This window comes from Salvia miltiorrhiza, unplaced genomic scaffold (genome assembly GCF_028751815.1).
Source record: "Salvia miltiorrhiza cultivar Shanhuang (shh) unplaced genomic scaffold, IMPLAD_Smil_shh original_scaffold_306, whole genome shotgun sequence".
Lineage (NCBI taxonomy): Eukaryota > Viridiplantae > Streptophyta > Magnoliopsida > Lamiales > Lamiaceae > Salvia > Salvia miltiorrhiza.
Genome location: NW_026651525.1, coordinates 65,198 through 91,899, shown reverse-complemented (window position 1 = coordinate 91,899; position 26,702 = coordinate 65,198). Strand labels below are relative to the sequence as shown.

Genomic DNA, 26,702 nt, shown 5'->3' with positions numbered 1-26,702 from the left:
GGGAAATCTTTTTAGATACCACATAATAAAATGTATAAGTTTTTTACACACATTCATAAGAGTATAAGTTTTTTATACCGAAATGTATTAAATTACTACATTACCCTTACTAAATATTAATAAGTTAAAAGAAATTAAAAAATATAAGTTACGGCTTATACACGATGGCAATTGGCAAGACACGGTCATGTGCAAGCTGTAACTTATACTCTTTTATTTAGGGGGTGTTTTAGTCTTTTTATTGATTTTGGTATTAAAAACTTATACTCTTATGGATGATTATAAAAAAACTTCTATGTTTTATGCTTTGGTATAAAAAGATGCATTCTCACATAAAAATTGATATTATAAAAAGGTAAATAAGATAAGTACAAGTTTCAAAAATATAAATATAAATAAAAAATAAATGAAAAATAGATTTATTGAAAAAAAAAATAAGAGAGGAGATAGAATGTTTTAAAATTCTAATTTTTAATAAATATAACTTTTAAATTTTAAATTAAATATTTATATAAAATATATCAAATTAAAGCTCTTATTGTGATTTTTAGTTTGATATGCATATTAAATATTTTATAATTAGTCAAATTTCATAATTTTAGAAAGAAATAAAATATATAAAAAAGATAAAGATAAAAGAAATAAGAAGAAAAAATCTATCTATCTATCTATCTATCTATCTATCTATCTATCTATATATATATATATATATATATATATATATATATATATATATATTAAAAGAAAATTGTGTGAAAATAAATTTAATTTAAAAGGTAAAATTAGAATGGAAAAAAATCAGTAATTAAAAAATAAAAATCAAATTCAAATATATTCATCCACTTAAAAAATCTGCCGACAACATGGAATGCAAACCACCAAATTAATTTGTTTGGTCCATTATAGTACCACGTTATTTATATCTTCTACTTTTCTTATTTTATAAATTTTATGTTCAATTAATTGTATGTTAAAAATTAAATTCAAATATATTCATCCACATAAAAAACCTGCCGACAATTTATGGAATGCAAAGCGCCGACAACTTATGGAATGCAAACCGCCAAATTAAATTGTGTGGTGCATTATTTATATCTTCTACTTTTCTTATTTTATAGATAGAATTTCATATCAAACCCCAATGCTCCCCCTCCCCAACTCTCCCAAAAAAAAAGAAGATAGAATTTAATTTTAAAGTAATTATATGTTAAATAAAATATGCAATGTATATCTTGAATAAAAGCTTATGAAATAATCTTTAATTCGATATATAATATATAAAATTAAATTTATAATTAGTAAATTATGATAATTTTAAATTGTAATACATAAAAAATTATATTTATAAACAATACATTTTTCTTTAAAATGTAATATTTTACTTGAAATTAGAACCGTATTAGCCTTTTAAAATGATCAAATTATGTATTTTTATTTATTTTGTATTAAAATTTATTTATAACATATTATAACATTGTTATGGAGGTAAAAGCAAGATTGTGATGCTGAAACAAAATCTTTGGGATTTTAAATATGGAAATGTGCTTCTCTTCTTGGTGCTCCAACGATTTGCTTATCTTGTTGTGTAAAGAACGGTAATTTGGTATCTCTGGTACCAGCTTTATTTTAATGAATTTTTCTTGATAAAAAAAAGGGATTATTGCCATAAAATACACATAGTTTGCTAATTTTCTGATTTATAACATGACTTTAAAATTTGGCCAAAAAATACATCAATTTTAAATTCAATCTTAATTTTAACATAGTTTGAATTTATGAAAAATAAAGATCTATGTGGCATATTATTTTTTTATTTTAAATCTAGATGGCATATTAATATTTGTTTTAAATTTATGTGGCAAATCCACATACACAAACACACACTGACACACACACACCACATACACACTGACTCACACATACCACACACACACAAACACGAACACACACCACACACACACTCACAGAGACGCCGCCCGCCCCCTCTCTCTCGGCGCTCCTGCCGCCGCCGGCTCGACGGCCGTGCCCTCGCCGGAGCGGCGTCTCCTCCCTTCGTTCTATCTCTCCTCCCTCATTTCTCGTCTCTCAGCTCTCCCTTCGTTTCCCCTGAATACAAAACACCCACACACAAGCAGTGGCGGCGCCGCTCCCTCCACAGACAAGAGTAGTCGCCGACCGCCGCCTGAAAACTTGAGCTCCCTCTCCGTGAACTTCGGCGAAGATCAGCTCTATCCCCAAATCGGCCGCCCCAAATCGAATTAGAGCCACCGCCTAAAACCCTTAGATCCCCAAATCGGCCGCCCCAAATCGGAGCCTTCTTTCTCACCGATAACCCACCTCGCTCTTGCTCTATTTTCTGGCGATAAAGGAGCTCTCCAAATCAGGGTCGATGTAATTTTTTTAAGCTCCAACCTATTTCCAACTGAGGGAGGAGAGAGAGAACGAGAGATGAGGGAGGAGAGATAGAACGAAGGGAGGAGACACCGCTCCGACGACGGCACCGCCGTCGAGCCGGCGGCGGCAGGAGCGCCGAGAGAGAGGGGGCGGCGGCGTCTCTGTGAGTGTGTGTGTGGTGTGTGTTCGTGTTTGTGTGTGTGTGTGTGGTGTGTGTTTGTGTGTATGTGGTGTGTGTATCAGTGTGTGTTTGTGTATGTGGATTTGCCACATAGATTTAAAACAAATATTAATATGCCATCTAGATTTAAAATAAAAAATAATATGCCACATAGATCTTTATTTTTCATAAATTCAAATTATGTTAAAATTAAGATTGAATTTAAAATTGATGTATTTTTTTGCCAAATTTTAAAGTCATGTTATAAATCAGAAAATTAGCAAACTACGTGTATTTTATGACAATAACCCCCCCCAAAAAGACGTCATTTTAAGCACACTAATTCAATAATCTCATTTAATTAACTGAATATTAAATTATTCTTAAAATTACAAATTACATGTATACATTTATAAAAATTCTCCTTCAATTACTTAACTATTAGTTAATTTTCAAATTGAATACTCCCTCCGTCCCCAAAATTAGTTCCTCTTTGGGGACGGCACGGGTTTTAAGGAAAATGGTAAAGTGTATTGATAGTGGAGAAAAATATGTTATAATTAATATTGGGAGTGGTGAAAAGGTGAAAAAGTGGTATAATTAGTATTGGGAGTGGTGAAAAAGTGAAAAGTAAGAATAAATAAAGTATTATTAGTGGTGGGGTAGTTGTCCAAAAGTAGAAAGAAAAAAAGAGGAACTTATTTGGGGGACGTCCCAAAATGGAAAAAGAGGAACTTATTTCAGGGACGGAGGGAGTATTAAATTAAATAATTACATAAAATATATCAAATTTAAGCTCTTATTGTGATCTTTAATTTGATATACATATTAAATATTTTATAATTAGTCGAATTTCTTAATTTTAGAAAAAAATAAAATAGAAAAAAAAAGATAAAGAAAAAAGAAATAAGAAGAAAAAATATAGTTTACAAATAAATCTTCAATTTCATTAAGACTACAAAATTGCCACTTGATTTTGCAATTGATTTCCAATTGAAAATTGCAGTTTTAATATAGTATAGATTTTATTGCTTTAAGTTAGAGTGGATTTTGAAAATAACCTATTTTTTTAGTAAACTTAAAAATTACCCACTAAAATAAAAACTTAAAAAATACTCATACTTACCATTTTACCCTTGCATATAAAAATTTAAACACTACCTTTAAAAAATTTGTGCATTTCACAACCAGTTGAATTCACAACCTTTTGGTCGTATTTTCAAGTAGTCGTGAATTTGAATTTGAAAATTTGAATTCACAACTAAAACAACTAGTTGTAAATTCGAGTTTTAAAACTCGGATTCACAACCAGAAAAATTTATTTTGGTTGTGAATTCAAGTAGTCGTTAATTTGAATTTTAATGTTTGAATTCACAACCAAAACAACTAGTTGTGAATTTGAACATTAAAACCGGAATTCACAACCAACACTAACGATTCAGTTGTGAATTCATCGAGCTGATTATGAATTATAGTTTTAGTTGTGAATTCATAAATCTAGTTATGAATTCAAAAACATTAAGTTGTGAATTAATAAATCTAGTTGTGAATTTAAGAACATTATGTCAACCCAGAAGAAGGGAGAGATGATTCCTCAAATGTCTAATATTTTCTTCCGAAAGTGAATCCATCGGCGGAGCACTAATTAAGTTAGTCAACAATATTTAGATCTGAAAATACCAAAAACGTGCACTTTAACAAATCCACACAAAAGATTACTCAAGTCTCCAACTCTAAACAAGATATCTATTTCTACAAACTCATCTCCGTTATTCCAGTACATTTTCCTCCAATTAGAACACTTTCTATTTTGGGTGTCCCACCATCAGTGAGACTCTTTCCGTTTTGAATAAAAGTTTAACCCTTTAAATATTTTTTCACTTTTTCACTTACACACAAAATACACTTTTTTTTTAATTCATGTGCCAAATAAAAGTCTCACTTATAGTTGAACAGAAGGAGTAAAAAAGTATCATAAAAATTATATGAGATTCAAATTTCATCATTTTAATTATATAAGCATGTTTTATATAAATTTTAAATTTGCTAAAATACCGTAAAGCTTAATGTTGAATTATAGAATTAATAAAATATAAATAACATAAGAAAAATCAAATTTATATAAATTAACATTATTCAATAAATTTAATTATTGGCCAAAGTAATATTAGATAAATTAATTTATTTTTTAAAATATATGTATCTATTTATTTGTCCAACTAAAAATTAATTGACCAAATTAAATTAATGGTGCAATTATACAAAAGATGAGATACTACACAAGTATTTATATAGTCTTTAGTCAAGATATGGAGTTTGATTTGTGATAAAATGATATGGGAAAGAGCTAAAATAAGAGCATTTCTTAAGATATAAAATAAGAAGCATTTTCAGCCCTTAGATCATCAAGATCTACAGTTGATTCGTAATCCTGTTGGATGAATTTATGGTCCTGAATTCGAATCTCAAAGGTAGCAAAAATTTATTTTTCACAATTCATACCTTTATACAGCAAATTCATACGTATTCTACATAAAATTCATACATTAAAAATTGCTCTTATTTTTTATTTTAAGATGTGCTCTCATGGTAGCCTACCCCAAAAAATATGACTTGTGAATAAATAAAAATGAAGAAGAATAGAAAACTTTTAAAATGATGATATTTTAAATATGCCACATAGGCTAAACCCATTTTTTTTAATTATAAAAAAGATTACATGGGTAATAAAAACTAAATCTTGTTATAACTATAACTACATTATTATTTCATATGGTATTTCTATTGGATCGACTGCAGTGAACCTTTTCAGATACAATGGGGTTTCCCGTGGATAATTCTATTATTGCCTCCGTTTTACTTTTCAATATAGCTTTTTCAAAAATAATAATATATACATCCATAATTTTAAAATTAAATTTCTGATAAATCCTCATAGCTCATAGCCACTGTATTTTAAAAATATGAACTCCAAAATACGGATGAAGAGAAACGTCAAACTCATAGCCACCATATTATCAAAAATATGAAATCTACAAGTCGAAAAATAAAAATATGAAATCTAAAATCCGAACTAAAAAAATATAAAATTCATTAGAATGTGTTCCTATAGTCTCAATATATATTCTTCCCCTTTACAAAATAATTCTTCTCCTTTACAAAATTTTTTTTTTAAGAAACGAAATGAAGAAAATAAAAAATCATGTAAACAAATATCCAAGCAGTAGAGAGAAAGAGAGACGATACTTTGTTCAGTGCACATAACACAACCTCAAAGACGACATCTTTTGCTTCTATTTCCTTGTAATTGTATTCTTCCATGAAATTCAATAATATTCTTAATTAAGTATATACTCACACAATTTGTCAATGTCATGAACAACAACACCCGTTAGTACACAAAGTACAAATAAATTAAAGTGATTCAAATTAGCCAATTCTCCTGCAATACATGCAAAATGGTTGACAATACAAAAAAGTAGGGATATCAATCCAGCCCGAAACCCATGGACCGACCCGAATAATCCGATAAAATTAGAGGGTTAGAGTTGAAAAATCACAACCCGATTATAAATCGGGCTAGCCCGTTCGGGCTGACGGGTTGAAGCAGGCCAACCCGTCGGGTTGTCGGGCCAGCCCGTTGGGCTACAATTTTTTTTAAAAATGAATTTTAAAATACATTATAGTTTAGGCTTTTAGGGTTTGAGATTTTTTTTGAGATGCTTTTTTTCTTTAATTTCAAACTATTGTTGAATATTTTATTTTTATTTTTTTAATAAAGTTGAACATTTTATTGTTATTAACTTATTTTATATAGTCTAAAAAAACTTATTTTATATATTATGTAATCTTGAATATATTATATTTTTGCATTTCATGCTTTGCTATATAATTTATATCTTTAATATCTATGTATATTTTATATATTATACATTAGATCATTAAAAATAATAGAATACAAATGATAATTTTATTTTTATACCTTTAACTTGATTAGCCCGATGGGCTAGCCCGAAACCCAAACGTTTAGGGTTAGGGTTGGAGATTTACAACCCGAAAAATTTTTCAATCCGATTAGCTCGCATCCGATTAACCCGACACCCGATAGGGCTAGCCCGAAAACCCGATGGACTGGTCCGATTGACATCCCCACAAAAAAGTGAGAAAAATGCCGCACACTTTCAGCTAGGGCTGGGAATCGGGTCGGGTTCGGGTACCCTACCCGAAAAAATCGGGTACCCGAACCCGAAAACATCCTAAAATCACTACCCGAACCCGACCCCGATTTTGAAATCGGGTACCCTAATACCCGACTCGGGTACCCGAGTCGGGTAATCGGGTACCCGAAATTACCCGGTCAAAACATCCTCTTTCAAGACAATCGTGTAAATCGGGTATTTCGGGTAATCGGGTACCCGAATTACCCGATTCGGGTAATAGGGTACCCGAATTACCCGAAATACCCGAAAATACCCTATTTTTTTTAAAAAAAAATGAAAATGTAAATTCGAAATTTGCATTAAAAAAACAAAAAAAAAAAAGAAGAAGAAGAAGAAGAAGAAGAAGCTCACCTGTCTGTCAACGCTGTCGGAGCTCGGAGGCTGCACCTGCACCTGCGGCGGCGAACGGCTGCTGCACCTGCGGCGGCGAACGGCTGCTGCACGGCTGCAGGGGCGAGGGGCTTGCAGGGGCGAATGGAGCCGACGCCGGGCTGGCGAGGGGCGAGGGGCGAGTGGGGCGGCCGAGAGGTTAGGGCCGGCGCCGACGGGCTGGGACCAGGGGCGAGTTGGGAATTGGGTTTGGGAGGGATGAATCCGAACAGGGGGCGGGGAGAGGATCCGAAAATTTTAATTTTTAGGGCTGGGGAGTTTTACTGTTTTAGACTTAGTCATTTAGAAATTAGAAATTTAGAATTCATATTTAATAATTAATTTAATTAAATAATTTTAAATTTATTAATTAAAAATAATCGGGTAATTCGGGTATACCCGATACCCGATCGGGTATACCCGATACCCGATTATTTTGTCCCCGAACTACCCGAACCCGCACCCGATCCCGAAAAACTCGGGTATCGGGTACCCTAATACCCGATTTTTTCGGGTCGGGTATCGGGTACCCGATTACCCGAACCCGAAATTCCCAGCCCTACTTTCAGCCATTGATAGATGAGAAAATGAACTTCGGCTAATGAAAATTGTTAATTCACCATTGTAATTATTCATTGGGAAACCCATCCATATATCAACACAATTTGAAGGGGTTTTTTCTGTTTCCTAGAATTTTTTATTTTGTGAGGAAGAATAGATTGAGGCTATAAAAAAAGGAAGGTTTTACCTTTTTTTTGTTTCTTCTTTCTAAATTTTATACTCCCTCCGTCCCGCGAGTCTTGACACGTTTGGGTTCGGCACGAGAATTAAGGAGTTGTAGATTAGTGTTTTAAGTGTGTAATTAATAAAGTATAAAATTGATAAAGTAGGAGAGAGAATGTAATAAAAGTGATAAAGTATGAGAGATAATATAATAAATGTGATAAAGTAGGAGAGAGAAGGTAATAATTATTACCCAAAAAGGAAACGTGTCAAGATTCGTGGGACGGCCCAAAAAGGAAAACGTGTCAAGATTCGTGGGACGGAGGGAGTATCTCATATTTTTGGGAATACAACGGCGAATGTTTATGTAATTTAGATGCTAGGGAAAAAATGGTATATTTATTTTTATTTTATTACTATAATTTAAAAAGGGGCTATAGAGATTAGAGAGTAAGAATTACTCGTCTCCAAATTGATAACAAGCCCCATTATTTATTGATTGGGCTTTCTTCTAGAGACATTTAGAGAGTTGGGCTGTTGTTTATTGATTGGGCTTTCTTCTATAATAAAATAAAGGGAGATTCTATTTGTAGCGCCCATTTTACTCTATACAGCCTCTTATTTTAAAATAATAATATAAATAAATAAGAATGTACCATTATATCCTTATAAATTAATCTCTAAAAATATGATTGATCTATATAACCCCCATTTTACATTTTACTCTGTACAGCCACTTTGAATCAATGCCTCCTATTTAACGAAGTTCTGGAAAAAGCCTTCACCTGCCCGGCTCCGACTGATGTTGCCGAGACATACAAATAGCACGGTAAACGGTCTTCTCACCGACGCGTCGCCGTATGAGGCAATTGACGGCGTCGGAGCCATTAACGCGATTCTCGTAGATTGTATTGATGATTTTTTATGTTTAGTTGAATTAGTATTTGGTAGAAATCGTTGGAATTTGGGGGAGATGTGAAGCCAAATTAGATAAATGAACACAGAAAACAAACAAAACATATTCTCCAGCAGCGCAGGTTGGTCGTACAAGTATGACTCGTTGTCGTCGGCCATCGATGCTAGGGATTTTGCGGGCGAGAAGGAGAGAGTTGTGGTTCCAAAATTCGCATTTATTTTGGATTGAAGAGACGAATTTTTTTTTTGAGGAAAAAGAGACGAAAAAATTGAAGGGGCTATTTGACATAGGAATTGGGTTTCAATTTGGGAAAGCATAGGAAGTGTTGTTGTGTGCGTTGTTTCTTTTGGGGGAGAGATGAAGCTTTTTCATGTCTGCTTATGATTTTTTGCAGTGATATTAATTGTTGTATTTCATCTTCTTCTCAGATCAGATAAATCTGCAAAACTTTTGCACAGATCAACGGTTAGCAGAGCTGCGGAGGGCTATACAGATCTACCTTTTAGAGTTTAACTTATTATAATAAAATTGAGGGTTATAAGGATATAATGGTACATTCTTATTTATTTATATTATTATTTTAAAATAAAAGGTTATACTTATACCGAGTAAAATGGGGGCTACAAATAGAATTACCCTAAAATAAAGTAACTAATTGGATAACGTAATGACACTATAATTTCTTCTTTTTTTTTTTTTTTTTTTTGAGAATTATGATCCTATAATTTTAGTACTGAAGAAGTGAAGATCAGCTAAGTAGCATGAAATCACCAATCCTTGACATTCCTTTAACTTTAACCATGAATGAATCTCAATTTAACCATGAATGAATAATGATCCTCACATTCACTGTTTTTCTTCCAAACCTCTCCTGCATTTTGCAATAAATCTAATCTAATTCTATCAACTTGAACAGCATACAAAATCAACCGAAAAGAAAACACATGATACCAAAAGTGAAAGAAACAGAGGAAAAAGTGGAAGAAATTACTATTTCTTGTTCCCACCCCAAATGGACTGCCAGAAAACAGGCCAATTCTTCTTAGCCTCAGTCCAGCCGAGCAGGGAGCCTTCCCTCAAGGGATCCCAACTGGCCGACACAATTCCATAACTGACCCCCAAAAGCGCAGTCCCGAAGAAGACAAACGACACGATGAAGGGCACCCATGTGGGGACATCAATTTTCAGCCCTACCTTGAGATAGTAGAAGAAGGGGAAGAATAAGAGCCCAATGAAAAGTGGGATTCCAACTGACAGTCCCATTCTGCTCATCATCCTATTCGTCACGATTTCCGGAATCACGCCTTCTTCTCTCTCATCTTCCTCTTCCTCTTCCTCTTCTTCGTCTTCGTCTTCGCTTTCATATTTCTTGTTTGGTTTCTTGGATTTGCTGGCTTTCTTTGGGGCGGGTCCGAAGCCTTTGGGCGAATTTAGAGTGGCTGAGATTGGATTGAGGTGGATTGAGTGGTGGGAGTATTGGTTTTTGGGAATTGGGAATTGGGCTGTGTTTTTGGTTGAGGTTAGTGAGAGTTGCAATGGTAAAGAAGGCGCTCTTGCATAGGCATGGATTCCCATGATTTGATCCCAACTGTTTTTCTCTTTGAGCTACATGTATTTTGAACGGTTGGTTGGGATGGAGTCCTCTTGTTAGCGGAAAGAAGCTTATCTTGTAGGAGTATAGTTATTTACTAAAGTACCCCTGAAACATTTTGAAGTTCTGTTTGATAGATGAAAGCCCAGTCTCCCTTGTGGGAATTTCCCCCCTATCCTACAGCCAAGAGCCATACTTTTGAATTTCTAATGTGTTACATACTTCTATTTTAAATTTCATCCTACTCAAAATACGTAGTAATATCAAATTTAGGTCGTAGTATAAACTTCATGTGCAAGTATGGCTTTTAGATGAATAACTATCTAATTCTCATTCTGTGTCATAATCAATTGCACATATACCAAGTGGATTCATTAACCATCACAAAAGAATAGTTTTAGCTAGCTCAGTAATACAAGTTGCTGCAGTAGAGAACCCTCAGATGGCTTCTCTTCACAATTTCCAGTAATATATCTATGCATTTGAATCCTGCCGCAAGACAATAAGCACAAACTTAAGGCATATAATTGCGACTATTAATCTAATAAACTCAAAAGCTCAGCTCCTATGTTGTGATACAAGATCTTGTGCCAAATTGTTACACAAAAAAACAAACGGTAAAGACCTCTCTTACCTAGGAACTTCAAGCTGCCAAGCTCAAGTCGATGAGATCCCAAAACGCCTCTTGAGTGAAGAAATGCTGTTCTCAGAACTTTTTGCTAGCTCGGGAATAGTTGTTTTACAAACTGAAACACTCACATATACACAAATACCGTAAGATATGCAATTAATAGTTCTTCACCGAAATGAAGCTTTGCACGAAAGTGCAAGCATCAGTGTTATACTAGACCTGAAAAATAGTGCCTGCCTAGATTGTTATGTTTCTTACATGATGCATCCAAAAATTGTGATAGACATACATACTCCACCATGAAAAAAAGGGGTTGTATTCAGGTAGCTAGATGATGATTTCATATGAATTCTTGTAAAAGAGTGAGAAACAAACTTACGCCGAGATGCAGTGGCCTGTGCTTCTGCTATAGAAACAGCATATGAAGCCTGAAACAGATTATATAGGTTAGACATACGGATGTCAAGGAACACATTTTTTCTCCAACTAAGAAAGGAGGTTCCCACCTTCATTGCTTCTCTAACTTCATTGATTCGATCATTCATCTTCTTATATTCTTTCTCTGCCTCATCCATGACTCTCTGGCATTCTTGAGTCTGAATCTGTTCAAACAACAAATATGCAGTCACACATTCACGATAGAGAAAATCTGATACTTAAGCACAAAATATTATAACTGAGCTTTTGGCACGTCGAAGGTGCTAGGTCCTACATACGAAGATCTAAGCCTCCAAACAACGTGAGTCTGGAATCTGGATCAACTGATAATGGTAAAACCTCAACACAGATCTATCCCATTATTAGCTCTAGCATGTGTGTTTTAAGAACAAATGAAGTATCTAAGTCGTTCTTTTATTTAACTCAAGCAGTTGGATAATATAACAACGGTTAAGTCAAGGTTAAAGTTAAAATATCTAAAATCAAACAAGTGGTTTCTCTCCCAAGAGTCCGAAATTCAAGTAGTGCAGCAAGAAAGATGATGCAGCGTATATACATTTTCTTCACAACACCAAACTATTTGCACTCATAGAATTCTTCAAGAGAAGATTCACGCTCCAAGCTTGGTCTAGGATGTAGATGACATATTATGCACTTCAATATGCTCTCCAACATTTTTACAAATTGGTAACACAGTACTCAATCGTAATGTTGATATTATAAATGACTAGGACATATTTGGATCAGAACTTGTATTTATCTTGCAACACTAAGCTCGGCAACAGCAAGCTCATGTATAAATTCGAAACACTAGCAGCAGAGAGATTGCAACGCATACAGAAATTCAGAGAAAAAGACTCTTAACAAGTAATTGTAACAAGTAACTGATTACATAATTTGTTCCGGAGTAAGAATAAGATATATAGATAATTAACTATATCCTCAAATGTTTAATCATAGATGACGAGAACTAATTATACAAATAAAACAAATATGATGTACATCGATTAGGTATAGCATTATGCCAGAGTGTGATATCACTGATATATATCCATAATGAAAGATGAATACACATCCATAACTCGAGGTGTTTCAGAAATAGGAAATGAAATAAAAATCTCATAGCATTTCGTCAATGATATACAATATCCTGAGCGTCCTAGTGTAGTGATAAAGCAAAAGTTGCCAAGTAAATGGATTCACGATCTACACAGTTTACCAAAAACAAATAGCGAGAGAGGAAAAAACCTTGTAGCGTTTGTGCAGACGGCAATTTGACGACTCAATATCCTTCAAAATTTCAGAATGCGATCTCTCCAGCTGATGCTTAATGGAAGCTATATTAGAAGACGCCAGGTCCTTCAGATCAGCGATCGTGTTCACATTTTTCAGCGACCGCTGCGGCGATGGAGAGAATCCAGTAGGCTGAATCCGCTTGGAACCTGATGCGCCAGATACGCCGTTTTTGTTGCTCTTCTTCTTCAAAGACGAGGCGATACCGGCGAATGCATTAAGATCGAAATCGAACTGCCCTGCGGGAGACTCCTTCGGCGATGGGCTCCTCGTCGCCGCCGTGTCTGATGGTGGTGGAGGAGGTGATACCAGGAGTTCAGCGGCTGATGATTTCCTCGTCGATCTCTTTCTCATCTCTAGTTGTCTTTCAATTATTGATTTTGGGAAGTTTGTTGAGCGCGGGACATTTATAGTGGCGCGGAATTTTTTAAGTTTGAAAAGAGTGCACAAGCCTCGCAAGAATTTTTTTTTCCCCATTATTTTCTCGAATATGATCTTATTTTTGAAAGAAAAATAGTATTAAAAAAAAGGCAAAATTTTTAGCAATGAAATCAATATCATATTGTTAATATTTTATTACAATTTATAAATTTTGAAACTATTCACATTTATATATAATTTAAAATTTTCAAAAGATATACTTAAAATATTTATCTTCATATCGCACTTTGGGCAAATGTAATTGACCTTAATGTGAAAATACTTGACTTGATTCCAATAATGTCATCGAGACTGGGCCCCGCACTCGGCCCATTTACCATTCTCGGACCAATTTCAGCCTCAAATTCGAAGTGCGCGGTGAATGGAAATTTTATCCGTTATTTGCCGATGCTCTTCAAGGCTCAAGCTAGAGTTGAATCTTGCTCTCAGCTCAATCGCACGAATACCGGAATTGCGCGCAATTCCAGGTTTTTCCCTTTATTATAGTGAGAAAAATTGAATGCCATTTTTCCACGTTAATTTTTCGTATATATGTGCTGCTGTTTATACGAGTCTCCCCTCTTAAATGTAGTTTTAACTATTCGTTTACATAAGGTGTTTGATGTGTTATTTTCTACATTGGACGCTATTTTTATTGTTTTGTAAATAAATGTGATTTAAATGTAAGAATATCACTTTGCGAAAATGAAATGGTGGTATAACCTTTTTTTTTGGCAGTCAGTATTTGGCTTTTTTGTTGTTAAATTTCTTTATTGATCGAATTCATAGCATAAAAGTTTTCATATGATGATAAGTAGAAAGCGATTATAGAACCTATATGGGTGGATCTTGTAGCTCTAGTAGTAACTTGTGGATATGACACCTACTTATTACAAACAGTTTCTGAATCTATCAAATTGTGCTTGAATCTTCAGGTAGAAATGATTATAAAGGGTCTATTTAGGAGACATGAGAGGTGGAATCCAGTGCATCCAACAATCGGAGCCTTTTGGGGCATTGGAATAGGCATAGGTTGCGGTGTAGGATGGGGTCCCGGCTTTGGCCATGAGGTTGTTGGCTACGTTGGAGCCGGCTGTGGTGCTGGATTTAATGTCGGGATCACTTTTCTTGGTGTTGGCATTGGCCTTCCTGCTAATTACCTATTTAGGGCCCCTCCTAGTGGTATGTTTTTCAATTCAAGATTGCATCCTATTGGCAAATTTCTGTGGAAGAACACTTGAATATACTTGAAGTATGATGTTTGTGGAAGATGATGGAACTTAGTTCTATACTGAACACTTTAGGCTTAGTTACTTACTTCTTTAATGTTCATTTCAGCATTATTGGTTGCAAAGAAAGGTTCATTTAGATGGAAGTCTAACTAGAGTTGGGGTGCATCATTTTCAGGTTCCAAAATTGACAGTTTGAAGAACATTAGGGATTTACCTGATGTCAGAAGCATGTTGGCTTCCCATACTAAGCATGTGACTGATTGTTTACATAGAGTCAGTGGAGGCTTATTTCCCTCTGAATAGAGGTACGTGAACATGACTTTTCTATTCGAAAGCTTTGTTACTATATTAATATCTTGGATAAATGGATAATCGGTACCCTCAACCATCACCATGCTCTGAGCATTGTGTGGTTGTTCTAATTCTGATGGTGGTTTTTATATTTGACTTTATCTTTGATGTATCCGGAGCCCTATATATTGCCAGTTTTGTCACTTCTGGCATGCTAAGTAAAGCTTGACAATTAATAAACTCTGCAGCTCAATTTTTGGTTTTGTAGCTTTAGATAGAAGTAAGAAGTAACAGAGTGCTGGTTGGAACTTGGAAAAAGAGCATAATTTGCAGTAGCAGCTAATTAGATAAAGCTTAGTCATGATCTTTGAGTATCTCAATCGAATTTTCTCCATGAACACTTTGAAAATTTGGACAGTTTTGAATGTAAATGATACTAAATTTCTGGTGAATGAAGCATGTGGATGTGGTCATTACGTCCACATTCAGTCATATAAACTAGTAATTTGATGTAATATCTCCATCTTTACTGAGTGCTCAGATGCCCCTTTATGGACACTCATTTTTGGTGGTAAATCTTAAAATATACTGAGAGAAGAGAGTTAACCACAATTATTGTGTTGGAAGAAAACAAATCTTGGCCAACCATAGGAAAACTATAAAATTCTTGACTAATTTCAGTTACTAGTTTACTTACCATTCCATATGTATTATCATCACTCATTGAGGAACTGGGGAATCTGTTGCAGGTCCATAGAGTCGGCCAGAGGATCCATAAAGGGAACTACTCGTTTCAGTATGCTCCTACAACTGCTCCACGAATAGACTCTATTTGCGTATAACAATCTTCAGACGAAATTCTTCTATCCTGACGATAGAAGAGGCTTTCCTCCATTTATTTGCTATAACGATGAGAAAAGAATACATCCAAATTTTTGAGTTCACATTGAAACATTGTGATTTTTGTAGTTATAGTTAGGCCTGATGCTCGAGCCGCTTGTATATGTGTTTTTGTAAATATTGATCTTTCTTGTGGAGTTATCATATCATATGCCTATTCTGCTGTGTAACTACATATAGGGCGTTTGGTTTGGTGGATGAGACAAATAAGATTGATATGATCGAAGGATGATTTTATCCATTAGGGGCCTAATCAGCCTAATCATATGAATCAAACATTTGATTAAATTAGATTATTTTATCAATCATGCTCTACCACTCAAACCAAGCTTCTTGCAATCGGCTTAAATTCAAGTTTACATGTAGTCTACAATGTGTGTGGGTGTTGTTTCAATAATGAAACTTCGTTTGCAAAGTGATTAGGATTTCTGCCTACAATCATGCTCACAATAACAAAACACATCTGTAGCTCCGGGAAAACGGTCGCAACGAGAAGATGGGTGCACCCCTGAGTAGTAGTCGTTGCAGAGTTGGACGCATCGAAATTCAGATAGTGTCTTACCACATACGCCCAAGATGCTCACACACCGGTATATTGGAGGAGGACGCCCATCAACCTTTACTTCTTGCATTTTTGTGTCATCTGTCATATTTCAAATTTAAAAAAAAAAAAAAAAAAAAACGTTGATATAATACTCCCTCCGTCCACTAATTGTTGGCCTACTTGCCTTTTTGGTTCGTCCACCAATTTATGTCCTATCTATTTTGGGTAAGTTTATATTCATATTTTAATCAAAATTGTGGGTCCCTTTAATAAATTGTGGTCTAATTGCATTGACTTTAGTAAATTGTGGATCCTTTTCTCCACTCAATTAATAAAAATACATTTTTTTCTTAAAACCCGTGTTTTGCCTCCTAGGCCAACAATTAGTGGACGGAGGGAGTAATAGTTAAGAACAAGTTGTATTTTTACACACTTACAATTTGAAGGGGCATTAGCAGCTTCTTCACCCAATGAGGGCAGTGGAGGATTAGCAAGTCGAGCATGCACCATCACTAAACTTTGAATATCTGTGTACAGATACGACATTCGATATTATTGGATAAATATTAGTTTTATTATGCACTTCATTCTACTAAAATAGGAAAATCCCAAAATAAAGCTAGAGGCAACAAGTGAAGATATCCACTTATCTAGTTACCTAGAAATTCCTCGTAGAAGATAAAAGGGTTGATTGCATTAAAATACAACAGTTTAGATCAAAATTCATTTTTGACGCTAATTTTAAAAGTTGAATTTATATACACCGATTTTATTAATTGTTCAATTTTGACTCTGATGTCATGAAAATACACCAACTTTAAAGGAGAAGGGACCAAGATGGTGTTGATACTAGTCGTCCAACGAAGCAAATGGGGTGTGCCGGTGAGCTACAGAGACGCCGTATCATTTTTCAATTGGGGGAAATGACATTGAAGTTAAAATTGAACAACTAATAAAGTTAGCGTATATAATTAAACTTTTCAATGTTCACCTCAAAAATAAATTTTAGCCTAAATTGGTGTATTTTCATGTAATTAACCCAAGACAAAACTGAAACTAATGACACCAACATTATCATTGGTAAGAATTTTATAAGGCTGATAACAAGAACTAGATCGAAAACTTACATAAAACCAAGGCAAAAAACATGAGATTTGTGAGCGCAGAAACATTCCTCATTGTGGTCAAATAATCCTTTCTTCAAAACTTCCCCTAATTGATACACGTTATATATGTAATTTTAATATTTATGCCAAGAGGAGAGAAGAGGATTCTTCAATGAATTGCTTCAGCCTTAACTTTGTAATTAGAATTTATAAGAAAATGAAACGAATATAATTAATTAGTATACCATTCTACTATTATTATGGAAAGTAAGACCAGGATATGCCTGCTGCCTATATGCAAAGTAAATTAAATTGAGTTTAAACAAATAAAGATATTGTCAATGTTATTATGGAAATATTTAAGGAGCACAGCGTATCATTACTCTGTATATTATATCTTATAATAAATTACAATACTACGATTGGTCAAATGAGTCGCCTCAACTGATCCACAATAGGATATATGTAGGAAAGGATAGCTCACAAGGTAAGTATTATTATTGTGGCACCACATTGTATAATTTATAAAATCATTAAATGTGCATTTAAAACTTGCTAATTTGGTTATCGGGCAATTTATTAAGAATTCTTTGTATATACTCCTATTAGTTTGAAATTCATAATATGATATACTCCTTCCGACCACCATATAAGCTTTATTTTGGGGTGACATGAGTTTTAAAAAATTAATTGTGTGGATGGAATAATGCACTTATATGAGGATGGTATTAATCCATGTTGATCAAAACTACCTTCACCACAGCCAACTATTGATGTGGCATATAATTACTTGCATATAAATATATCAACTTTGGATGAATTCTGATTTTTAACATAAATTTTAAAAAATACTATCAAAAGATACATGAACTTATTGGTTGATAAAGTGATTTTTGTATTCTAGACTTGTACTAGTTTTTTTTATTGTTATAATGCTCATCTTAAATTTTTAAAGAGCTAAAATTTCCTACGTTTTTATTAATTGTCTTAAAAAAAGAAGGATGTTGATATATCATTTGGTTTATCTTAATGAAAAATTCTTATTTAAACATTTTTCCTTGCATCAATTCTTGCCTTGCATAAGTTATAATTTATAATTCATCTGAAGATGTTGTCTGCAAATTGTAATATTGTCAGTTTGAAACTTGGAATGCCGCTACGATTTATTTTTGATCGGAAGATCAGTACGTCTACAACAATAGTTCATAGACTTTGCTTTTGTTGTAACTTATATATTCACCTGATATTAAAATTTTATTGCAATTGTAACATTTCAAAAAAGTCTTAAAAGAAATGAGGTTAATTAACACGAGCATTAGGTCATTTAACACATTAAATCTACAAAAACTTTAAAATACAATTCAATAGAAAATCTTAGCCATGTGATCAAATGAGATGAAGTGTTACAACACCAACTTAAAATATGTCCATACTAAGATTTCCTTGATTTTTTCGAATAGTATTTCTTACATTTCGAATAATCCATTTTTAGATATACTGAAACTTTAAATACCTGGTTTTAATTTCAATCAATTAGATAGCTTAGCATTTTCTGTTTACATATATTGAACATTTTAATAATAAACAATATTTTTTTTTTGATAAAATTAAGTTGATAAACCATGCTAGGGCTGTCAAAATAAGCCCAAAATAGCCCGACCCAACGGGCTAGCCCGGCCCACCCGTAATTTTGGCCGGGTTGGGCTAAAAATGTAAAGGTCCGAAAAATATTGGGTCTACCTGGCTCGACCCGTGCGGCCCGGCGGGCCACAAAAGCACGTCAGACTTTCGGGCAAATTGGCTCGTCATTTTGTTTTAAAATTAAATAAATATTTGTGGTTGTGAGTTGTTACTTATTAGTTCATGAATTATCTCTTCACTATTGTAGACTTGTTGGACACTTGAAATGCTTGTTATTAGTTGAATCATGATATTTTGTAGTGATTGTGTGTGGTTGTGTATTTATATGTTGTTAATATATTACATAAAATTGAAAATTTGTGATGTAAGTTTAGTCCCACTTTGGCCCGTTTTGACCGCTATAAACCATACAAAATTTCTTGTACACAATGCACATGTGTGTTCAAAACGATCATCTCACAAAATTTACTAATAATTCATTTAAATGCAACAGATTTCCAAAAGGATGATCTTTTGTATGTTCAAACATTTTGTGCTAATATTGCAGAATGCTACATATTATTGCACATAACCATATAGCAGTATAAACCTAACACGAAACTTTTTATTAGGGCCATTAGTTCTAACCAAGACAGAAGAGGCTAACAATAAACTTATTCAGGAAGCCGAATTCGAGCAAGCAATCTGATTTTAAAACATACCGAGTAGCCTAAGAGAATGAGCTAATATCAAGTCGACAACATGAATCTCATACAAGCAAACAAATCCTCGAAACACACCCTCAATCAAGCGGCGTGCAACAGCCACAAAATGGTGTCGTAATAGTCAAGCTCTTCCTCCTTCAAGCATCTGTGTCAACACATATCCAAATCCACGAGTTAGCACGGTTCAACCTATAGCGATTTCTTGCTAAAACAATGTGGTCCGTCAGAGCTCTTTATTTGACTCACCCTGTGTGGAGTACCCACTCGAAGAAAAATTGGTAGACGCCCTCGGAATTGATATGGACAGCTGGGTAGAGGAGAAGAAGTTTTTGCTGAAACCATCATCATCATCGAGAGTGGACCACGATTCCTTAGTCGTGGGCCACTCACTAAAGAAAGGATGAATAGGATGTTGTTGTTCCTGCTTTGCAAGGACTGGGGAACCAATCTCACTACCCAAAAAGCAGTGCTGCCTTTGCTGTAAGATAGGCTCAAATCTGTGAGGTATGTTTTGTTGAGTGGAGGATGGGCCGAGCAACTGTGAATCATATTTTTGCTTTATTATAGAGCTCGAAGAGACTTGAGAAGACATGAGTCGCCATGTGCCATCTCCTGCACTCGAGCCTAAGCCCAGACTTCCAACACTTGTAGATGCTTCGAGTGAGAAACATAGAGTGCATATTGATTTGCACTTCTTCCATAGGTTCTTTTTCATCTAAGATTAGCTCCATAGTATCTTCCTCATGTTGTAAGTAGGCTAGTTCTTGTGCCTCAGTCATCTCCATATAAAATAACCTGTTTTTGCACTTGTGTCCCACAAAAAACTTTTCATCCCAATTGAAACATAACCCTTTCTCCTTCCTGACTGCCATTTCAGTTGGAGTGAGTATTTTGATAGGAGTTCTATTGTTGCTTGGTACACTCGGCTTGGTAGGTGTTCCTTCCTCTGGCCTTTTACACCCCAATCATTGGTTCTGGAAATTCCTAGGAGGAGGTTTCACCCTTTTAGCTATAGCCTCAAGTGTTGAAATTTGTTTATGCCCCATATCTATTGCCTCACTCAAAGTCTTAGGCTTAAACAATAGCATGAACCTTTGCATTTCTTCAGAAAGTCCACTGATAAAAGTGGCCATGAAATACTCTTCAGAGTAGTTCATGTTGTTACTAAGTAAGAGACAAGCCCTCAACTCTTCAAACTTCTCCACATACTCATCATAGGTACCATGTTGCTTGAGGTTTTTAAACTCCATAACAATCCTTCCCTCATTCAAGTCCTCAAACCTCGTAGCTACAACATCCATAAACTGCTCCCAGCTAAGAGAGAAGAGATTCTCACAACCAAAATTCTGTAACCACTGTAATGCTTTCCCCTCAAAGTTATGAACAACAAGTTGAACCATATTTTCATCAGATATGGCAGCAGTCAACTTAAAATATGTGTTGCATTTAAGAATCCATCCTCTAGGATTGTCACCACTGAATTTAGGGAAATCAATTCGATGCACAAAATTTTCAGAGTTAAAACTAGATTGTGAAGCATAATCAGTTTTGAGCTTGGATGTAAAAGCGTGAGATTTTGCATAGCTATCTTCCTTCCTGATGGAACTAGGAGTTGGACTTAGGATATATCTCATTCCTTATTTGTTCTGCCCCAAGCTCAAAAGTTGTTTGATTTCGCCCAAGGTAAAAGATAACTGATCATACTTAGTATCCACCTTCATATCCAGACCAGAGATCACCTCTTTTAACCTGTCTTTGTCTTCAGTAGCTGTTCTTTTAGTGATTTGGCTTGTAGCAACTGATCCATTTTCTTTTGTGCATCCTGCAGCTCTTTCAGACGCGTACCATCAGCCATGATTGAACAAGATCTGTTGTGTGAAAGCAGAGAAACCTTGCTTTGATATACCAATTGTTATGGATCTATGATTGTATGGAGAAATATTGTATTTTTGTTGTGTTTTTAGGTAATAAAAATGTGTTCTTTACCGGAGAAGAGAATAGAGAGATAGAAGAAGTTGGAGGCGAAGGAGAGAACATAAGAGAAAAGTAGAACTTTCATTACTAGGTTAAAACCTTCATGCAAATACATATATAGTTGGTCCCCTCCTCCACGTACTGGCCTAACAGAAAATTCAAAAGACAAAACAATACATAAAAACATGCTTTTATAATAAGTAAATAAAACGTTTTTGTTCCTCTTCAACCACTTTTAAAAATAGAGCCCTTTCCCCTTAATAAACCGAGATCTCCAATGGCTATCTCACCAACCATCAACTTCTCCCCTTCAACTTCACCATCATTCTCCAATACCGTGACACTATAGCGATTTCTTGCTAAAATAATGTGGCCCGTCAGAGCTCTTTATTTGACTCACCCTGTGTGGAGTACCCACTTGAAGAAAAACTGGTAGACGCCCTCGGAATTGATATGGACAGCTGGGTAGAGGAGAATAAGTTTTTGCTAGAACCATCATCATCATCGAGAGTGGACCACGATTCCTTAGTCGTGGGCCACTCACTAAAGAAAGGATGAATAGGATGTTGTTGTTCCTGCTTTGCAAGGACCGGGGAACCAATCTCACTGCCCAAAAAGCAGTGCTGCCTTTGCTTTAAGATAGGCTCGAATGTGTGAGGTATGTTTTGTTGGGTGGAGGATGGGCCGAGCAACTGTGAATCAGATTTTTGCTTTATTATAGAGCTCGAAGAGACTTGAGAAGGCATGAGTCGCCATGTGCCACCTCCTGCACTCGAGCCCAAGCCCAGACTTCCAACACTTGCAGATGCTTCGAGTGAGAAACTAGGATCTTCAGCATCGGGAGTCACTCCATGAATATACCTGCATATGGAACTTAGGTGTTAAGAAAGAGCAGTGTCTAGTTTACCGAGTATCAAATCAGATGCTGAAGCATGGAAATATTAAACCACAAATCAAACTAATCATCCACATGCCTGGCATTTGTTTATCAATAAATACCAACTCTTCAAATCTTATGATATGACGACTAAGAAAAATATTTTTGAAATTACACCTAAAGATAGGAACACCTGATCTCGTTGTTATAGTTTATGTACACTCCTCTTCATATTATTAGTTTCACCAGAATCTGATCATGCCATCAAATCCCTTCCAAATAAAGAAAAGATAGCTCATTTACTAGAAACTAACATCAGGCTGAATCCGCTCTGAAGTGATATAGAGTCATAGACCCAAAGACCAAAATGATGAGGAAAAGATGGTGATCAAAAGCAATACTATAGCCTCTCACGACTTTATAAACTGAACAGACACCGACAAACAGAGAGAAATTGGAGAGGGTGGGGAAATGAAATATATGAGTATCGTCTAATTGAAAGTGAAAGCCCATGGTCCTAACTAATCAGATAAGCGGATACTTAGCAGTCTATGTCATGGACTTCAATCAGATATGAGTTTCCTGGGAATATTTAACCCGTGCAGTCTGTTTTAAGTGGAGAGAGGGAAGAACTAATCATTGAGGTGACAACTGAAACCTCGAAAGAGAACTTTAGAGTTTTGTGGTAAACCAATTATTTTAGCTAAATCAGGTGGCTGAAAAGCGTCGACATTCCAAAGAAAATTGCTTTTGAACACATTACCAAAAAACAAGATAATGAGTAAAAACAAAATGGGGACAAAATTGAATGTTATTCTATGTCGTATTCCATGTGCAGGAAACAAACTATTTATTTTTCTATTGGTCCTAACTTCAACATTGTAAGGAACCAAAGAGTTTAGTCACTTACAAACTATTTATTTCTCATGATCCCCCATGTTATCTTCGTCCTCTGATTCTAACCTTTCTGGGGAAGGGAAAAGTCAAAGTCCGGATATTAGTTCTCTCAATATCCCCCATGTTATCTGCTTTCCCTGATTCTAATCTATAACCTGTATGAGGAAGGGGAATACCAAATTTTGGATAATGATTGATCTAGGCAGAAGTCATATTTTTTAGAAGTATAAAGCTGGATCCTCTTTGTTTGGCAGTTGAGGATTAAAGAAATTTGAAAGCAAGTTCATCTAAAGCTTCAATAGCAAATTGATTTCCTACAGAAACACCGCAACCTACAAATAGTTAATTAGTTCAATAATTTTCTAATATTGTTTGCACTTGAATGTCTCAAGCAGGGAAACAGTTTAGGTACTCTCATTTTCTAACGTAATTTAACAACAATAAACACCCATACCCAGAAACCCGATCCCAGTTTTCTAGAAACTGCATGCAAATGATTCAAGATTAAGTTTTCCTAACATAATGGTTCTTATTTGCCAAGAGGATCCTAAGAAATCTCGGATTATTCCTGAGCATATAAAGTACCAAGTGTTTAAGGACTATGGATGAGTTTGATAATTGATAAGCTTAAACAGAACTGCCTGAAGTCCTTGTTATCGATCCCGTAGGAGATAGGTTCCATCTGCAGCTTTGTCACGTTGCTTCCAAAAGATGATCCATCTGAACTGGCAACAGAATAAAACGGCATGTTCTGAAAGCTTCCGCTGCCACTGCCACTGCCACTGCCATGAAAGCTTCCACTATTATTACCACACCCACTAGATATGTGGGACGTCGCAGTTGACACAGACTGCGAAGTAGACTGGGATTCCACAGGCTTTCTTGAACGGTTACGACCCCGATGCATATGCCGCTCACAATATTTGGAGTCCGGATGTGCATCTTTCGAGCACCTCCACTTCTTCCCATCAGTCCTCCGGCATCTCCCAGGCTCGGGATCAAATTTCTTCCCATAATAGGAACAGTATCCCACTGCATGATGAACAGCCAATATCAAGTTCCCGGTTAGATAACATAAGCGAAAACAGACTAGACATTATTAGAGCACAAGAAACTCAAACCACACCTTGGTTACTTGTGTTGATTCCCATCAAATAATTGAATATTTTCACATCACAAAATACATCACAAAATATGTTCTACTATAAAACTATCATGTAACAAACTAGCTCAGGTTTAAAGCAAGCAAAATCTTCTACAAGATTCTTCTTTTATTATAACTATATTCCAAATGAGCTCAAACTATGGAACTCACCAGCTTAAAATTAGATAAAACAACTAGTGTAATTAATGAATTATGAGTAGCAAAGAACAGGAGCTTCCAAACAACAGTTCAACATATACAACATCAGTTATATCAGCAATTTTGGCTATAAAATAAGTTGCAGCATATCAATCAAGTTGACCTGCACCTATATTTCCAACAATCATATGGGCTCAGTCACAATATTAATCAACACGCCATTTCCTCCGAGGACTACACTTTGTGCATACACATATCTACACAAGCACACATATAGAGAGAGATAGTAAGCAGACAGCAAGATGCTTACATGAAGGATGATGAAAGAAACGGGCAGAAATGGCATCAAAGCTGCGGCGGATGGGCATAACGAGGTCTGGTGGGACTGGCAAGCCAGCCATGAGGTACTTGTATATCATGGCTTGGTGCTCTAGCTCCTGCCATTGCACTGGAGTGAATGGCGCCCTATAACCCCCATACCCCAGCTCGCCTCCGCCGCCTATCCCCACCCCCACCGCCACTGAAGATGATGCTGCCCCACTCATCGTTCCACCCCCCTCACTTCCACTCTTTTCTTCTATAGTTTCACCCCTCCCCTTAACACCACTCCTAGTTAATTCCAACTATATTCTCCTTTCAATTCCTTCAGAATCTGCAGCCATAATCAAATATAAATTCAATCAGCAAACATATGCAGACATGTAAAGATGCCTAGCTACTCAATTATAGCCCTAGTTTCTTTATTTTTATGTTCCCCTTTATTTTGAGATGGGGTAAAGGGGTTCGAGATCTCACTTCCAACAAAAAGCAGCTGCACACACAAGTGAAGGCGAAAAAGGGGGAAATTGTAGGAAAGCAGAAGCTGCACAGCTTACACATGCACATTAACTGCTTGAACAAAAAAAGCTGCTCACGCAAATTCAAGAACTCGAGATAAAAAGTCAATAACAGAAAAACAGCCACAACAAACACAAAGACACACTAGCAGTGTCTGTGTGCAAGAGAGAGAGAGAAAGAGCAGAGTGTGTAATCAGCAACTGTAGCACAGATCTAGGGTTCGGCCAAACAGATTGCAGATAAGGAGGAATGTGGGATGAAAAGCTGGTACAAGAAAATTGAAAAAGCTGGGATTTTTACCAAGTACACTGAAAAAACTGCACAATCTGCAACTAACACTAATCAGAAACTGGTATTCTCGCAACAACAAAGTACAGCTATGGGGGCATTATCTTTTCTTTTGGCTAAAGATGAAATCTTGGGGATTGGAGAGCTTAATATGAAGGAGAATTAAAGTGGGTTTTTGTGAGTGCTGAGATTAGAGGGGACATGGGGGGCGGTGGGAGGCAACATAGGATTGGGGATGGGGGGTGGGGGGTGGAGGGGGTGGGGCTCGAATTATGGCGTTTGGTTGCGGTGGTGGTCCAATGATGTTACACATCATGTGATGATATGATGACCACTGTATGCAACCTTTGTCCTCAAGTTTTTCTAGATTCCAAGTGACACTAAAATCCAATCAATGCTTTGTTGCACCAAGGAAAACTATGGATCAAATTTTTGTAAGCTTTGAGCAACTTTATCTTCTCTTCTCTTCTATATTATACTAGATACAAAAATCCTACTTTATAACTTTGTTTAATGATTTTATATTTATTGTACGAAATAATATATAGTTTTATATGTGTTGATATTAAAGTTTCATTTTCTTAAATCCTTAATTTATTAATTTTAATTTAGGTATTTGAAAAGACTCCCTTGAGGCATATTTTAAGAGAAGTTAAAAATATTTAAGAAAGAAAGTAGAACTTGACTTGCCAAAACTTATCTAGTTGATAATTTTTTATATTTTTCATTGAGCTTGTATAGTTTTGCTCGAAAAATAGGAAATGACATAGATAAGTTCAAAGTTCTTTTTTTTCTTAAGCACAGTTCGAAGTTCTACACTTCAACTTCAATATATTTCCTACACTAATAGTTTTAGATTAAAATGCAGAAATAAAATATTAATCAAGATTTATAGATTGCTCTTATAGCCCCCCCCTCCAACATTTACATTCTCTAAAAATTGAAGCATCCTT

At 35.3% G+C, this 26,702-nt stretch overlaps 5 protein-coding genes and 1 long non-coding RNA gene across 8 annotated transcripts; 2 read left to right on the top strand and 4 right to left on the bottom strand.

Moving 5' to 3' along the window:
- Positions 1-9,539: 9,539 nt before the first annotated feature.
- Positions 9,540-10,595, bottom strand: LOC131004062 (protein PAM68, chloroplastic-like). The gene has a single exon (XM_057930645.1). The coding sequence runs from the start codon at positions 10,355-10,357 to the stop codon at positions 9,773-9,775; it is 585 nt and encodes a 194-aa protein (XP_057786628.1). The 5' UTR covers positions 10,358-10,595; the 3' UTR covers positions 9,540-9,772.
- An 83-nt stretch (positions 10,596-10,678) lies between these two features.
- On the bottom strand, positions 10,679-13,131 carry LOC131004061 (uncharacterized). The gene is made up of 5 exons (XM_057930644.1): positions 12,691-13,131; positions 11,511-11,606; positions 11,384-11,432; positions 11,008-11,119; positions 10,679-10,862 (listed from the first exon to the last, which is right to left on the bottom strand). Exons 1-4 carry the CDS (start codon positions 13,087-13,089, stop codon positions 11,031-11,033), a joined length of 633 nt encoding a protein of 210 aa, XP_057786627.1. The 5' UTR covers positions 13,090-13,131; the 3' UTR covers positions 10,679-10,862; positions 11,008-11,030.
- A 359-nt stretch (positions 13,132-13,490) lies between these two features.
- Positions 13,491-15,840, top strand: LOC131004060 (cadmium-induced protein AS8-like). Its single transcript, XM_057930643.1, has 4 exons — positions 13,491-13,643; positions 14,091-14,337; positions 14,563-14,692; positions 15,428-15,840. The coding sequence occupies exons 2-3, from the start codon at positions 14,097-14,099 to the stop codon at positions 14,688-14,690; spliced, it is 369 nt and encodes a 122-aa protein (XP_057786626.1). The 5' UTR covers positions 13,491-13,643; positions 14,091-14,096; the 3' UTR covers positions 14,691-14,692; positions 15,428-15,840.
- A 3,605-nt stretch (positions 15,841-19,445) lies between these two features.
- LOC131004058 (growth-regulating factor 4-like) lies at positions 19,446-21,129 on the bottom strand. The gene is made up of 2 exons (XM_057930642.1): positions 19,820-21,129; positions 19,446-19,718 (listed from the first exon to the last, which is right to left on the bottom strand). Exons 1-2 carry the CDS (start codon positions 20,286-20,288, stop codon positions 19,711-19,713), a joined length of 477 nt encoding a protein of 158 aa, XP_057786625.1. The 5' UTR covers positions 20,289-21,129; the 3' UTR covers positions 19,446-19,710.
- On the top strand, positions 20,137-21,566 carry LOC131004059 (uncharacterized). Its single transcript, XR_009094891.1, has 2 exons — positions 20,137-20,276; positions 21,402-21,566. It is a non-coding gene; the product is annotated as an uncharacterized LOC131004059 (long non-coding RNA).
- A 43-nt stretch (positions 21,567-21,609) lies between these two features.
- On the bottom strand, positions 21,610-26,051 carry LOC131004057 (growth-regulating factor 4-like). 3 transcript variants are annotated; one of them, XM_057930638.1, is made up of 4 exons: positions 25,762-26,051; positions 24,935-25,276; positions 23,960-24,353; positions 21,610-22,408 (listed from the first exon to the last, which is right to left on the bottom strand). In XM_057930638.1, exons 2-4 carry the CDS (start codon positions 25,167-25,169, stop codon positions 21,925-21,927), a joined length of 1,113 nt encoding a protein of 370 aa, XP_057786621.1. In that variant the 5' UTR covers positions 25,170-25,276; positions 25,762-26,051; the 3' UTR covers positions 21,610-21,924. The 3 variants fall into 3 exon arrangements, with proteins under 3 accessions (XP_057786621.1, XP_057786623.1, XP_057786622.1); XM_057930640.1 differs by having other exon boundaries at positions 23,963-24,353; positions 25,762-26,042; XM_057930639.1 differs by having other exon boundaries at positions 25,420-25,999.
- Positions 26,052-26,702: the final 651 nt, after the last annotated feature.

Bases quoted from the DNA above. Each gene is read 5' to 3' on its own strand.
- LOC131004062 (XM_057930645.1), bottom strand. From the start codon at position 10,357: ATGGGAATCCATGCCTATGCAAGAGCGCCTTCTTTACCATTGCAACTC.
- LOC131004061 (XM_057930644.1), bottom strand. From the start codon at position 13,089: ATGAGAAAGAGATCGACGAGGAAATCATCAGCCGCTGAACTCCTGGTA. The intron at 11,433-11,510 runs GTGGGAACCTCC...AATCTGTTTCAG, and splicing joins AAGTTAGAGAAGCAATGAAG to GCTTCATATGCTGTTTCTAT. The intron at 11,120-11,383 runs GTAAGTTTGTTT...TGAGTGTTTCAG, and splicing joins ACAGGCCACTGCATCTCGGC to TTTGTAAAACAACTATTCCC.
- LOC131004060 (XM_057930643.1), top strand. From the start codon at position 14,097: ATGATTATAAAGGGTCTATTTAGGAGACATGAGAGGTGGAATCCAGTG. The intron at 14,338-14,562 runs GTATGTTTTTCA...CATCATTTTCAG, and splicing joins ATTTAGGGCCCCTCCTAGTG to GTTCCAAAATTGACAGTTTG.
- LOC131004058 (XM_057930642.1), bottom strand. From the start codon at position 20,288: ATGAAAAAGAACCTATGGAAGAAGTGCAAATCAATATGCACTCTATGT.
- LOC131004057 (XM_057930638.1), bottom strand. From the start codon at position 25,169: ATGAGTGGGGCAGCATCATCTTCAGTGGCGGTGGGGGTGGGGATAGGC. The intron at 24,354-24,934 runs GTAAGCATCTTG...TTCATCATGCAG, and splicing joins TTTCTTTCATCATCCTTCAT to TGGGATACTGTTCCTATTAT. The intron at 22,409-23,959 runs GTTCTGTTTAAG...TTCCATATGCAG, and splicing joins GATAACAAGGACTTCAGGCA to GTATATTCATGGAGTGACTC.